Raw genomic sequence first — 15,492 nt, 5'->3', positions numbered from 1 at the left:
ATTTCAATCATGCTGAAAGTAAGACTGAAAAACTCTGCAGAGTTACCAAAAGTGAGTAATATGTGTTGCACTTCACATTTGCTAAGTAAGAAAAGCTGGTAGTTCAGTGCTAACTCAGTGGAAATGGTGGTGTCCCCTTCCTAGGTGTAAAGTTCATGCCCAGGAAAGCAGTATCCCTGAGGGCAGGGCGAGTGGTTGCACTGCTGCTGTGTTCAGTAGTAGTTTGGGGACTGGAGCTGGGTTTTTTCTTGCTCTCCCCAGGCTCAGCGCTGAGAGGGAAACTGCGGCTGAGGCTCATTTTTCCCAAATTGTGTGTTCCGTCTGCCAGAGACACAGAGCCAGCTCAGGCCCGCTCAGGCTTATTAGCCGAAAGGCAGCTCCTCTGGACACCTTCCAGGGTCAGTGTGAGTCTGGAGGCAGCACAGATCCATGCATGGAATGAGGGCCAAGGAGCCTCATGGGTCAGAGCCAAGTCTGCAGGGAGTCAGCTCGGATGCCATCCCTCCCCTCCTGTGGGGCTGAGGATGGCAGGGAGTGGGATGCTGAGGACACCCCCATGGCCAGCTGAGCTCCATCAGGGCTCAGGTGCTGGGTCCTGTTGGGCTGCTCAGGTGCCTGGGGACAGGAGCACCATTGAGAGATGCTCAGGTGGCTCCACAGGAGGCAGGCAAACTCTGTTAAATCCAGCAAAGAACTAAGACTAATAAGCCTGCTGACACAAATGTGTATCTACCACAGTCCCTGGGTAGCCAGTAGTGCTTTTGTGTCTGCCTTGTACTTGGAGTATGACAGATTCTGACTCCACCAGAGAAAGGAGCGCCTGCTGCCTGCATCAAAGGGATGTTCTCTCCAGAAAAACAACCTGTGTTGGGCTCCAACAGTTCCCGTGCAGTCAATATGTGCTCTAGACAGCCTATGTCTCTGAAAAAAAAGGTGCTTTTCGCCGGTATCTATTATGTCAGTGTTGAGCAGTAGTGTCTGAAAATGCTGGCTGAAGTTCCTGTATCCCAGCATCCTGCTGAGGTACCTAAGCATGGCAGAACAGTCTGGAGAGCAGCCACAGCACTGGAACTCGTCCCACCATTAGAGCTGTGTCACTTTTCTTTACAAATGTCAGATTCCAGCATACTATTCTTTTTAGCTAATATTGGGGATTATAATTCAGTTGGGGCTTGTTTGGTTTGTTTGGGGTTTGTTTTTTTTTTTTTGTCTGTTATTTGAGTAACCCTCTGTCTGAAATCATTGTCATTTGGATCTATTATTTTAAAAACAAACAAACAAACAAACAAAAAAACCCAGAACATTTCTGGGGCTTGGACAAAGCCTGCCTAGCAAATAACTCATTAGTCACTGTAATGAGAAGGGAAAACCTTGTTGCTCATGTAGGTAAAGTAAATGTGGTGGTAATTCCCTGATATCATCCATTTGTGCAAGGTAAAAATGAATAGCTAACAGTTGAGTATTTTTCAAAGCCAAAATGAAATAATTTTGCTGTCACTCTAATACACTGGACATTCAGCTATACCTTTAACAGAAAAAAACCCAATGTGCTGTCAGAAAGGGTCACAGATACAGCTGGAAGGGAACCAGAGCTGAGTGAAATTGGTCATACTAGATTTCAGTGAGCAAGCACATTCAAAGCAATTTAGATACAGACAATGTATTTTCATTTGAGTAGCAAGCAGTCATCTTAATATTGTGTCTCATTTTACAGACTCCCAGTTTCCCATTGACATTGCTGCAGTAAAGAAAGATCATGATTTTCTTGACAAGGACCTTGTAGAACCTCTTTGCAGGTAAATAACACTAAAAGTTTCTTTTCTGATAATTTAAAAGCGTGATTTTTAAAGAACTGATTTTTAACTGTTGGCATAGCAGCAGTAGAGATGTATGCTTGTCCAGGTGCATTAAGTGATGACATCTATAATGCCACCATTCTGAGTTAATTTTGCTTAAAGAAGATGCTGCAGTAGGAGACCCACTACACTCACAGAAAGCGTCACATGATTTGAGAAGACCCAAATCCATTGGATTTGAAATAGATGCTTTTTAAGAACTAGCAGTAGTGCAAGCAAACCCTGAATAAATGAGAGTCAAATTTGAGTTGCACATTAATAACTATTATGTCTAAGTCTAGCAAAAAAAATGAAACTTCATTGTAGAGAATTCAACAAGTCCTTTTCTCTGGCAGCAGGCATGCTTTTTATGCTACTGTGATTCCCTTGGTGGTCTCTTTTGGCACCAGTAACAGAAGTGGGACCAGACCCAGTATTACAGACCCCCCAGTACTACAGATGCTATAACTGATCAGTACTTTGCCCCTCACAGGAGTCCTGTGTTTGCTGTTTATCTTGCTTTTTGTACTCTGTGATAAATATACCATACTGCATTGCTCAAGTCTTGTCCCCGAGGACTCAAGACACAGCAATTCTGTGGCAGTTTTGCAAAACCACACTGTAGAGACATTGTTCCCCTCTTCTTTCCCCTGTGCTCAGCTCAAGCTGCATTCTGCTCTTCTCCGCTTCAAGTCTGGACAAAGGAGTGTCTGGCCCTTAACCAAGCAGGCTTCATTGCATGTTATGGAAACTTTCACAACACCAACATCAAGATAATTAGACAAGACTCTATTTCCCCTTCTGCAACTGTGGCTAAAGTCAGCAGAGATGGCTTTAGGAGATGCTGTTCCACATCATACTGTACATTGCAAGGATTAATGAGTTTGTGGTGGAGGAATGCAGAGGAGGTTTCTGAGAATCACCAAAAATAGGGCTGGAAGAGACTTCATCTAGTCCACCTCTCCATCCCAGGCTGTGCCCCTCTTCCTGGAAGATCCAGGTAGTTTCTCGGCATACCTGTCAGATTGCTTTCCCAATCTGCCCTGCTGCAAGCAAGACCTGTTGCTTCTTATGCTATTAGGGCTATAGGGAACAGAATTTTCTCTTTCCCTGTGTAATAGCCTTTTTTTCTGAAGATAAACCAGTAGGAAAGACTTGGATTCTCCAGTGATCTCTCACAGATGCCTGAGAACAGAATTAAGTGCAGACTTGTACCACTGCTGTTCTGTGCTGCTTGCTGAGAGAGATTGCTGTGCCCACACCTGAGAAACCTTCTTCCCATACATATGTACATCCCCCTGCTTCAGTCTGGCATGATGAAAGACATACTTTGCAGCAGTTTGGGAACTGGAAAATGATAGAGAGAGGAGATTGAGATCTCTTCCTCTCTGCCCTTTACCACAAAGTGGAAAGGACCATTTAAAAATGCCAGAACGATGTCTGTTCTTGCCTCTTCCTTGTGAGAGAGAACAGTGAGATATAGTAATTTCATAGCTCTGTGACTCTCCCTAATCATTCTTCTCTGGAGTAATTGGCAATGGTGTTGCTCCAGGCATGGTCACCAGGCATCCAACACCTACACAGCTAAAAACGGGAATGGCTCATCTCTTGCTCCTCCAGCCTCTCTGTAGACTCACAGATACACCTACAGTTACACTAGGTTGATATATTTATGAGGATTATTTTGCAAGCTGAGAAGCTACAGACTTGGTTGAGTTGGGTTTTTTTTCTCTTTTATTAAAATATGAGGGTTTGGACAATTAACTAGCAGCTGGATAAATGGACTCATGGGAGAAAATGCTTTACATTAGCCTAAATCAAACCACAATGATGAAACCTATAGAAAAAAACATAGACAGATATTTCCACACTTTAAAGATAAATGTGTTTATCACTCTCTTAACAACTTTTTCTGGAATTATTTTATTCAGAATACAACACCTGTTTACTTGAATTTTTGGTGGGAGTTTTTAAACAGCTTAGATCTTAAAAAAAATAAGATCTAAGCTGTTTAAAATATTCTACTCATAATATTAGAAATACAAACATTATTAACAGTATATGTTTTTAGATTGCAGACTTTTAATTTGATGTAATTCAGCAGCTTCAAACCCTTCGCTGAAAGCGAGCCGTAAAAAGCCATTATACCAAATGCCAAGCTTCAGATTCATCAGAAACAGTGAACAGTGTCAGCTGCTGCCCCAGTACCAGCTTTGTTTCTCTATGAGCTATCAAACCAGCATCTTCCAAGATTTCCAGTGGAAATCCTCACAGCCCATCTGACCACTGTGGCCAGTTCTCTGCCCTTCCTTTGCTCTGCGATGGTGTTACTGCAAGGTGCATGCCAAGGCACCACATGAGAGCTGCAGGCTGTGATGCACTTGGAGGAAAGACAAAGTTTAAAAAGGCTGGTTATTATTTCTGTGTGCACAGATTCCCAGGTTGGCAGTCAAACTCCTATTCTTCAAGCATTAAAAGCTGCCCTTTAAGCTATGCGTGACCAAGCCGTCATACTGACTAATAGTGGATTCAGCACATAGTGCTGAACAAAATGGGCTTCTCATTTTTTTGGGAAGGTAATTTTAAAGCTGAAATGCCAGCATGGATAATCAGTTTGAGCAGTTTTAGCTCTGAATAATAATAGCATAAACACTGAATTTCTGTGCTCTTGTGGGTTGAAATCAGACCCTCAATCTCATTTTATAATCAGTTTTCTTCTGGCATTGAAGTATACTAGACAACATGAGGCACAAATGAGGAGGAACCCTTTTTTAAGGCAGCTGGTAGTATTTTAGTCAGAAAGTCTAAGACTCCCTGTTGTAAAAGATTTCAGTGACCTTTTTGAGATATTCTGACATTCCTGCTGTTTACAATATAATTCGAAAATTTGGCAGAGTAAAAACCAAATTTGAGGCCTTTGGGTTAGAAGCATATCTATCAAGACATTCCACTCAGATTTTATTGAGTAATGAACAATAGAGAATTGCCAGGCAATCTGCAGGCAAATGCTGTCAGCCTGCCAAAACAATAATTGAGCATGAAAATTTTATAGCTGTGTCGCTTCCAAAATAGCAGCAACCAACTCTGCTCTGAGAACTTTTGTGGCTGCTGTGATAAGAGGGTGAGAAGGAGAAGCCAAGCCACATTGTACTTTTTGTATTCACGTAAATAAAGTGACTAACAACATGAAGAACAAGTATATGACAGTCTGATACATAGTTCCCTAAACCAAGCTCTTAAAATTTGAGCTGTGCCAAGCAGTCAGCAGCCTTTTTTCCATAGCTGTTGTCTCTTAGACAGCTCATAAACAAAGTGAAGGTTGCTGTATGTGATGGGACATCCTCCCACCAGAGTTCTGAAATGCTGAGTATACAGTCAGTACCATCTGCTGAGTTACCTTGCTCTGGGTGCTGTTGGGGGATAAGCCTGGCCCTCCATATGCGGGACAGAAAGGCCTGCTCTGGAGGCAGTGGAATGGCACCCACTGACTTCCAGGAGAGATCACTCATCTCATGTGAGCCTGGAGCCTACAAGGTAACTCCCTCAGTGGCAACCATGATGAAGAGGTGATAGGACTGGAAAACAGTGTATTCTCTCCATGCACAAAACCGGTGGAGCAGGGACATGCCAGTGCCAGCCTTGCACACCAGCCCTAATGGTGCTGGGAGGACTCTTATTCAGTGTTGAAACCTCAGCAAAGCCCAGCGTCAGGATCTTGATGTCCTCTTCCCAAAGCTGGCAGCACCGGAAGAAGCCAGGCAGGGACATGGGCACACAGCACCTAAACTTGGCTAGGAATAACAATAAAGCAAAAAAATAGTGTTGTGGTTCCCTCAGAGAGGCATTTACACAACCACAATAGTGTGTTTTCCTGGTCAGAATCCATAAGAGAGGGCATTTGCAGATCTGCTGATGCGGGAGACACTGTGCTGTCCATGCTTGTCCTCCCCATGATGCCACTCCTTCATGACTGGCCTGTGGCCCTGGCTGCATTCCAAAGCACCTGCTTGAAAGCAACTGCAGAACAGGTCCAGGGATCCTCCTGGATCTCCAACTCACTTCAGAGCTGTCTCCCTATTACTTGGATAGCTGTTAAAGCAGAACAACAGGACAGGTCCCCCACAAGGTTTACCAGCTGGCCTGAGCCTGCATAGCTACAAGCTTGCATTTATTTGTAAACACTGCTCAGTGCTGTAAAGGATGCACCAAAAAAAAAAAAAATCCTGCTTCTGAAGACCTTCTTTTAAAAGAATTAACAATTACAGCTCTGGGGTTGGGATTCAGAGGCTTAAGGACTTGTGTTTATGGCCATCTTAAATCTCCTCAGCCCAGACTTCTCCATGTGTTGTCTGGACCGAGGTACCTGCAGCAGTTGAAGGCCAGGCTTGATACTCATGGGGATCTAAAATAGCACCAGAAACATCTGTTTGGGCACCTGAATATCTCTGCTGGCTTTGTAAGAATTATTTCAAAGTATTAAACCACCTGTGATGCTCTGGAGAAGAAATTAAATTAACAGCACTGAAACACTTGCTGTAGTACATGTTTTGCAGTCTTACCCTGAACAATGCAGAAATTTCCAAATGCACCTTCAAATGCATCCTAGATTATTTGGGTTTTACATAACCCAAATAATCACCTCTCTTGTGTTTATTTAATGTGTTTTTCCCTGCCTTTTCTCAAGTCCAGACTTCGTGTTTTGTTAACATTATAAACAAGCATTCTTTTCCCATGTTTTTAAGCAGTGGCATAAAAGTGCAGTGCTCTTCTCACTTCAGCTGGGTCATTGGTGACAGCCTTTGTAGCCAGAAGCTTCTGGGTTTTTTTCTTTTCAAAAGACTTGCTGAGGAGTTGGTTGTCAGTCATCTGACGACTTTAAACTGATGAGAATAGCTTTCCGCCACCACTGGCAGCATCAACAAGACAAAAGAAGCTGAAACAGACTGACTTGGATTTGAGCTGTTAGCACCAGACAAACTCACAGATATGATCATTAGTTCTCTAATTTCACTGGCAAATCTTTCCACAGACCTGGAAGAGCCCAGAAAACCATACCAGTGTTTTGTAGAGGGGTGATTTTAAAACCTGGGGTTGAACTCCCCGGCACCCAGTAAAAAGTAGTTTTGGTTTTGGTGGAGCAAGTGTGGAAATGTAGCTACAGACTTTTCCCTTCAGCACAGGCCAGCTGACAAAGAGGCTCAGAGACTCCAATATTAGCCAATATTCACCACTCAGAGGAAGCTGTCCCCAAAGATTGAAAGCTGGGCTGGAGTCCTTTGAAAATGTTTCTGTGCCTCTGTATACTTGGAATTGATATTGATACACACATTTAAACATTTTGTGCTCAAAAAAAGCACTGAACATTATTCAGCCCCAGGGCCCCTAGAAAATGCGACTTTGGGTTGAGAAATTCTGTGTTTGGGCAAAAGAGGAGTTTTGCAATAATAGATGTAATCCTAGAAGAAGATTTGTGGGCAGAAGGCTGCAGATACAGCTACACAACCACAAACCCTGGAATTTATTTCAGCATTGCTGTCATGCATGCAGGGTGTGCTTGTGCATACATTATACCCGCATTAATACCATGAGCACAGGACTTTTCTGATGCAGCATAACAGATTTATTGGCTTGAGTTAGGGAGGAATATTTGATCTGCAAATGAGCAGGTGATATTTTGAGAGGGGTTTGTTTTTTGTTTTTTTTTTTTTTTAAGGAATATCCACATGTGGTGGGTTGGTTCTTTGTTAGTGATGGCAATTTTGAAGGTATTCTAATATTAGGAGTTCTGCGGAGGAATATGCTAATGCCATAATCTTCTTATGTGAGAGATTATATTATTGATCTGATAATTTTTTCATGTGTCCTTGTAACTTATCACATGCATTTCAAATATTAAGTTCTGGAAATTGGAGACCTCTCCCTGCAACCCAAAAGCAACAGAGACAGGTCTTGCTATAAAGATACAGGAGACACAAGCAGCCAACAGAGGAGTGCTGTTGGCACATGGCTCTCTCACTCTGCCTCCCTTTATTTTGAAATTCAGTCTTAGATATGGAAAATTTTCAAAGTCGAACATATTTAACTTTGAGCCTCTGCGTTTAGAACTTGGATAGTTTCATGGATCAGGATCTTTAGGCATAAATAAAGCCAAATCAATTATCATTACCACAGTAGGTTCTCTACTGAAAGAGCATGTTTACTTGTCCTCTGGCTGTCCTCGCACATGGACACACAGACACTTGGATTGTTATGTCAACTCACTGTCATCACAGGATAGCCTTGGGTTTAAGGAACAGAAGCCTTACAGAGACTCTGGTAACATCAGTATGAACATGGTCAAAAATAGCTAAAAATATTTATTTAAAAATATTAGACTTTTTACATGTTGGATGTGTTAACCTATGTATAAGACCCACAGATAGGAGAAAAGAAACTATTTGCTTTGAAAAAACTTTTAAGCTAGAAGTTTTTTATATCAACTTTTTAAAGGAGGTGCCAACTGCCAGAATTGAGGAACTGCAGCTGTTTTTTTGTTTGGTCTTTCACCAGTGCTTTGAAATCCCCATTTTAGACCAATTATGTTACAGTCCTGTATAAGGCAACTCACCTCCTTCTCTTGTCATTTCCCCAGCTATCACAGGTGTTTGTTTATAGTTGTTTCCTGTGCTAAGAACAGAAATGTCCATGAATTAAAAAGCAATCTATCAAACCTGGCTATCAAGTAAAGTGAAACTAAGGGTCCCTTTTCATGCAGTGGTCATATAGCTGGAATAGATGAGCAGTATCCTTTCTGAAGCTGTTATATGCGGTTGGCACCCTACAGTAAGATAAGAGGAAATGTTTTGAACTTGCAAAAAAATCATGCCCTTTAGTCAGAGGCTGCTAATCTTTTGAATTTGCTTTGCCCTGTAGACGACTGAACACACTGAACAAGTGCGCCTCAATGAAACTCGATGTGAACTTCCAAAGAAAAAAGGTAAGGGAACTTCATTAAATATACCCTGGCTTTTGTGATAAGACCACCCCAATTTAGCCTTTAATTCAATAATGCTCTTAAAAGTAAGTTAAATTTCTTTTACTTTGAACATACATGTCACCATTATCTGGATGCATGATAATGTGAATTGCTGAATCTTGAAATCACAAATAGAATAGAAATTGTGAGTAACTAGTACATGTGTTAGAAGAGCTCACACAGTACTTAAACTCTACATGTGTGAAATTAAAGTTAGTGGGTGAAAAGACAGTAAAGCTTTATTAGACTGGCTTGTTGGCCAATGCCATATGAGTACACAGTGGAAAATCCTGCTCAGAAAAAATGGAAGCTGCTCAGATGAAAATAACATATTTTCTTTGTTTCTTGTACTGACTTCTTCCCAGTTAAGAATATGAAAATAAACTCTGTCATCCTTACAAACTCCTGGGTAACATGGGAATTATCTGAGCATAAAGGGTTTCAGTGAGGGCTGCAGAAACAGCTTGTTGATTTTGAGAGTTTTGTAACATGTCCAGCATTAACTGTTGAACGTTTGGTTTTCTGGTCACAAATTCCCCAAAGTCCTTGAGTGTTGTACAATGGTAGTTGTCAGCTCTGAGAAATCTTGGTTTCTGTTTTTCCTTCCTGGAGTGTTTGTCTGGTGCTTTTTAAAAACTGCCTCCAAGAGCTGCATTTTTGATGTCTTTGCAAATTCAGTCTCATCATACTCTATTCAGTGTTTGAGGGAACTTGAATAGAGGATGGTCTTAATGTCCAGATATCCTGCTTTGGCACAAGTCTGCTTGTTTCTCTGTGTACTAGCCTCTTTAGCTCCTATTTTGTCCATTTCCTGGAGCTGCAGGGACTTCTTTTCACTGCATCAGGGGTTTTTCTTGTCTCGGGTTTTATGTTGTATTAAAAAGGGAGGATTTTTTGTTGTTGTTTGGTTGGTTAGTTGGTTTGGGTTTTTTGTTTTGTTTGTTTTTCATTAATTTTTTGCTCCACTCCTCCCTGTTCTTAATGGACTGAAGTCCTCAGCTACTCTCCTTGAAGATGACCATTAATTTGTGGTAGAAGAGACATGGCCCTCCTTGGTACAATTTTAAGGGGACAGAAGCTCTTTGGGTCCATACCTGCACAAGGCCTCAAAGCAACTGAGCACAGGAAAATGTAGACAAAGAGGAGTTGGATGAGATTTTAGTCCACAGATGCACAGCAACTGAAAGTAGAAGAGAATGTGGGTGAGAGAAGAAGAGGGAGGAGAGCCTGCTGACAGGAGGAAATGTAAATGCAAGTGTAAAAGCCAGAAAATGGGTCTGAACTTGATCACCGAACTAAATAAATCTTTTGCTGTAGATACTGCCTTTCCTAATAGTCTCTATGGTGATCTGAGCAATGAAATGCAAAATCAGCCTGCTTTGGAGCTTCAGCATAACAGGTATGCACAGGACTAGCAGAACTGCTTGAGTGATTCACCAAAATATGGCCAAGCAAGCTGCCAGGCAAGGTTCCTGTGAAAGCCAGCACAGCATGAGCATTCCCCACTGCCCACTCTCCCGCCCAGACCATTCCCACTGTGGGCTGCTGTCTTCCCTTGGCTTCATCAACATGCAAACAGAAATCCTCATGTATGTGTTGCAAATATGTCCGTAAGCGATTTGGACAGACAGAGATTAGCCTGTGGATTAACTGCCTTCTGCAGCTGTCGATTTATGAGAATTCCTGCCCCCAGCTGGAAAAATGTGGCAGAATTCCACTGCAAATAAATCTACTATTTGCCTTTTGTTAGCATCCCTCTGTATTTCAGGCAAGTTCACCATCAGTCAAAAAGCTGTACTATTTTAAATCAGCTGTGACAAATCTGTGAATCAAAAACTCTTTCTCTTTGGCAAATGTTACCCATCACTCCTCAAGAAACTTGCCCCTTCTCATCTTCCCAAACATAATGGTATTAACTGGACTTTTGAATATGCTCCAAAGCCGTGCACTTGATTTCACCCCAGGTCAGTAGAAATATACAGTCATTGCTCCAAAATGTCTGCTCTGCCTGTGTCAGATGAATCATTGCTTTCAGACCTTCTCCTGATCCGTTGTCCCCCTAGTTGGTGACATGTGGGTGGGCTAAGTGCTCTCAACATTTTTTTGGGGACAGTTTCATTTGTCAGGACACTCAGATGTCTGACAAGAACAGTGGGTCATTCAGGATGTTCGTGGCTTCCAGAATTTCTACTGATTTCATCAAAAGAAAAGCACAGTATGTCATAGGACTCACAGTGCAGCTGAATTTGTAGTGAGTCACCATGGCAGTATTTCAGCATCCAGATATTTAATTTCATATTTGCCTGATTTTGCTTCTGATGAAACACAAGCGTGTTTCTTTATCTATTAAAAAGAACCCAAAACTAAGACTTTATTTAATCGAGCTGAAAATTTTGACAGTGAAAAGCCTCTGTATTTTCTAAGTAACTCTTGGGTAGAAAGTAATCCTGTCTTTGCTGTGGTTAGAGGCAAAGCTTGTTTACTACCAATATCCATTTCTATTCATCTCTGCTTTGTCAAAAAAAAAACAAACCAAAAAAAATTCAAGCAAAGCAAAAACAGAAAGACCCACAAACTTTTGATTTAAAGTATATTTACCACTGAATTTATTTTTATTTCTGTCTTCTGTTCTGTGCTCTCAGTGTTTTTTGCAATGTTTCTACCACTCTGGCTACTTTAATCGATTCCAGCTTGTAGAAAATACAGGCTAAATCCTGTCAGCTCACACAGTAATGTCAGTGCAGCAACAGGGATTTGTGTCAGCCAAGAATCTTCTTTAAGGTCCCTTTGGCATATTGCAATGTAGAACAAATTTTAAAAATATGTTTATCCTATTGGCTGATGCCACCAACGCTTCGGCAGTGGTATGCTTTGTAGATATAATTACCACTGCTAAATATTTAAAAGTACGTTCCCTTGCGGTTTTAAAATATCCACTTTGTGGCACTACTAAGACCACAATAAATGGATTTTTAAGTTCCTGAGGCTGTGCAGTCCTTTGGTCCATATATGCATACAGCAAGCTGTGGAATTAAAACAAAGGTAGAGCTGTCTGATATGCCATTTCTTTCCTGCAGACAAAATGACCAAAGCAATATTAGCCTTTTCTAGCCCCTTCCCTCATATTTCACTACATGCTCAATTTTTCTCTGTAACAAGCCACAGAATGAGGATCTCCATTCATTCCTGTAAACTCACAGGAGCACTGCACACCTCAACGTTAACAAAAGAAAGAAGAATGCCTAAACCCAAAATTTCACAGCTATATTTTATTTTAGGGTTTGGACATAATCTAAAACATCTGGCTGACTTGAAGTGATAAACTGGCAAAAGTTTATGGCATCAGTGAGACCTGGCACGCTACTGATCCCAATCTCCAGCTTTTGAGGTTTCACATTATTTAAGGTTTTGGGCGCTCTTGTAAAATTTGGTTTACATTTTTCAATTAGACAGGCCAGCAAAGCTTTAGTCAGAGATTGGAGATAACTTTACCATCGAAACTTCATATAAAAATACTTCTAATAATAGACTTTTAAAATGAGAATTTTTCCAGTCCCAAAATAGTCTTTCTGGTTTAGCACCTCATTTTAGTCTGACAGCCTGTCATATTTTACTGCCTTCATACTGCTTCCAAGAATGTGAAGAGCTGTTTGGATGTCATGTAGGTGAAGTTAGTTTGTTCTGCTTTAAAACAAATGCACAAGAATAATGCAGTATAACTCTGGTTCAAAGTCAGGAAAAGGGTGCTCATTAGCAACAGTGGGCTTCATGCTAAAGATGTATCTTTTTTGTATGAGCAAACAGATGAGAAAAATGTCATAGGGTGAGGTTTTTATCTAAATTCTTTTTCAAGGCACACGTTCTCTGCATTGCAGAGTAGCTCCTGGAGCTGCCTAAACATAAGCACAGCTCTGCACACCTCCGGTTGATGGATGAAACCAGGAAGGGCTGTGGGGCTGCTGCTGCCTCGGGAGAGGTTGGAGGAAGCCAGAGACAGTGGGGCAGGCTCAGGTCACCAAGTTTGGGGTGCCTCTGATGATGACAGCAGTGAAGACACTGGTTCCCACTGTAGAAAAGCTCACCTTTGCTGCAGATGCTGCCCAATCCCAGCCTGAGCCTGGCTGCTCCTCCTGCCCACAGCCCATGGCTGCCTTCTCTCCTTTCCTTTGCCTGCACTCAGACACACCCTAAGCAATACTGCCAAATATTTTTTTTTTTTATTGTTCTCTTAAGCATCATGGTTATTTATCTGTAATTATGTTCCTGAAACATAAATCTTGTTAGATGTATCTGGCCTGTGAAGTTTATAGATGTTTATTTAGTTCTCACTGCAAAACTACGTGCAGCACCAGGTATTTGCTGTCTTGGATTTTTAAATAGCTCACATTGATGTAGTAACCAGCTACTTCCCTGTCTTTACATGTGTATCTTAACACCACCCCTTCAAATCAGGAATCCTTTACTTTGGCCTTTCAAAACATTTTTTTTTCCTAAACAGTCACTGTGGGCATCAGCCCTACACAATTCAGTGCACAGGCAGTCCATGGAAACCAAGAGGTATCAGTGGGACTCCTAACATGGAGAAGGCTTTTATTCCTTTTTTGTTAAGATGTTTGTGGTCTTTACAATTAAATGAAAGAGGGTGTTATGAAAGGACTGATGACCAGTCTTCCATAAGCTTGGTTCGGAGAGACTTTGTTGCCTGTTGCTCACCTAGAGCAGCCCAATCATGTTAATTCAAATATCAAGTTAAAGCACACAATTTTAACATGTGCCACTTGTTTTTTTTTCCAGAGTGAAGATTCAGATGAAGAAGACCTCTGTGCTATCAGTAATAAATGGACTTTCCAAAGAACCAGCAGACGATGGTCTCGGGTGGACGACATTGGCGCTTTGCTTCACCAATCCGACAGACATGGCTCTTCTGGGGACATTAAAATGAAAAACACGACAAGCAGTGAGAGTGTCCTTACAGACCTGAGTGAGCCTGAGGTCTCATCGATTCACAGCGAGAGCAGTGGGGGCAGTGACAACAGGAGTCAGTCTGGCACCACCAGCACTGCCAGGAAGGCCTGCGACTGCGCTACCCATCATGATGTGGAAAGCACCCTGCTGCAGGACTCCACTGCAATAAACACAGCCCTGTCCCCCAAGGACGGCCTGAAGAATGAAAATCCAACACGAGCCAGAGCAAAAACTTTTCTAAAACGCATGGAGACACTAAAAGCAAAAGCTGTGCATGGAAAACTAAAAGGCTCAGGAAGAACAGGTCCTTTAGAGATCAGTGGACCGGTTCTCCAGTTTGAGCCAAAATCCTTGAAAGCCATGCACTGCATACAGATAGTCAATGGCGATCTCCAGAATCTGGGGCAAGATTCAGTCAAACAAGGGCTTCCCTTTTCTGCCAAATCCAGCAGTGACAGCAGTCAGTCTGAAAACAGCAGCAGTGGGGTGAGCACGCCGTGTTTGAAGGAACGTAAATGCCATGAAGCAAACAAGAGAGGTGGGATGTACCTGGAGGACCTGGATGTTCTGGCAGGAACAGCCTTACGGCAAGTGGTGGACCAAAACCGCAAAAATGAATTTCATTCCCAAGAGAACTTGGTTGTGCACATTCCCAAGGATCACAAACCAGGGACCTTCCCAAAGGCACTTTCTATTGAAAGCCTCTCACCTACAGACAACAGTAGCAGTGTAAACTGGAGGACAGGCAGCATCTCTTTGGGAAAGCAGAACTGCTCCACTCCAAAGGAATCCGGACTGATGGCTTGCTGTCCTAAAGAGAGCAGGATTAGTATTTATGACAATGTGCCAGGTTCCCACTTGTATGCTAGTACCGGGGACCTCCTGGACATAGAGAAAGATGTCCTTTTCCCTCAGTTAGATGACGTTTTGCAACATGTCAATGGACTGCAGGAGGTGGTAGATGGCTGGTCAAAGAAGGTGTTGCCAGGTCTGCCAGTTGGTGATGTGTCAGTCAGGGAATCCCCATCATTGCCTTTCCAGTCGCCTACACAGATCACTCTGGATTTTGAAGGAAACTCTGTGTCTGATGGCCGGACCACCCCAAGCGACATGGACAGAGATGGAACATCCCTGAATGAATCTGAAGCCACTGGTGTTAGGGACAGGAGAGACTCTGGGGTGGGAGCATCACTTACAAGGCCAAGCAGGTAAGTAGCAAAATTTTGCATACAAATCCACAGACTGTGAAATGCAATATAATGAAGCAGAGGTTCTCAGCCTGGGAGTCAGAAGGCACAGGGTACCATTACAGTAGTGCTCATCCTGAACGAAGATGGGGAATAAACTGTAAAGTGGAATTTTGTTAATCGTTTACAGACCTGTTTTAAGTCAGAGTGATGAGCTCCTGTTAAGCCAAGTACCAATGGTCCTGGGCAAAAGGTTTAGTGGGTCTAAACTGTTGTATATAGTGGCTTTGTAAGTGAAAAAGCAGGGAGAACATACCTAGTATTTTCTGATATGGATATTTCTGATAATATTAGTATTATCTGATCTGCTGTCAGTCTTGTCACACCCTCACAGAGGACTCTGCCATGCCATGGTTTGCTGCTAACTGTGCTTGCTCACCACCACCACAAAGGTGAAAGTGAACTGGAGGAAACTATTGAGTAAATGAGC

The 15,492-nt window shown here is 42.2% G+C and overlaps 1 protein-coding gene across 7 annotated transcripts in view; it reads left to right on the top strand.

The window, feature by feature from the left end:
• STARD13 (StAR related lipid transfer domain containing 13) overlaps positions 1–15,492 on the top strand; it is a 288,293-nt gene that overhangs the window by 253,401 nt on the left and 19,400 nt on the right. For all 7 annotated transcript variants that reach the window (XM_066175991.1, XM_066175992.1, XM_066175998.1 and 4 more), the window contains 3 exons: positions 1,715–1,796; positions 8,748–8,811; positions 13,645–15,023. In XM_066175991.1, coding sequence (XP_066032088.1) covers positions 1,715–1,796; positions 8,748–8,811; positions 13,645–15,023 — 1,525 coding nt within the window. The remainder of the gene's footprint in view (positions 1–1,714; positions 1,797–8,747; positions 8,812–13,644; positions 15,024–15,492) is intronic.

The sequence above is a fragment of the Chamaea fasciata genome, unplaced genomic scaffold (assembly GCF_029207755.1).
Source record: "Chamaea fasciata isolate MVZ Bird 193981 ecotype frontalis unplaced genomic scaffold, bChaFas1.0.hap1 SCAF_2, whole genome shotgun sequence".
Classification (NCBI taxonomy): Eukaryota; Metazoa; Chordata; class Aves; order Passeriformes; family Sylviidae; genus Chamaea; species Chamaea fasciata.
This window is presented reverse-complemented; position numbering and strand designations above follow the sequence as displayed.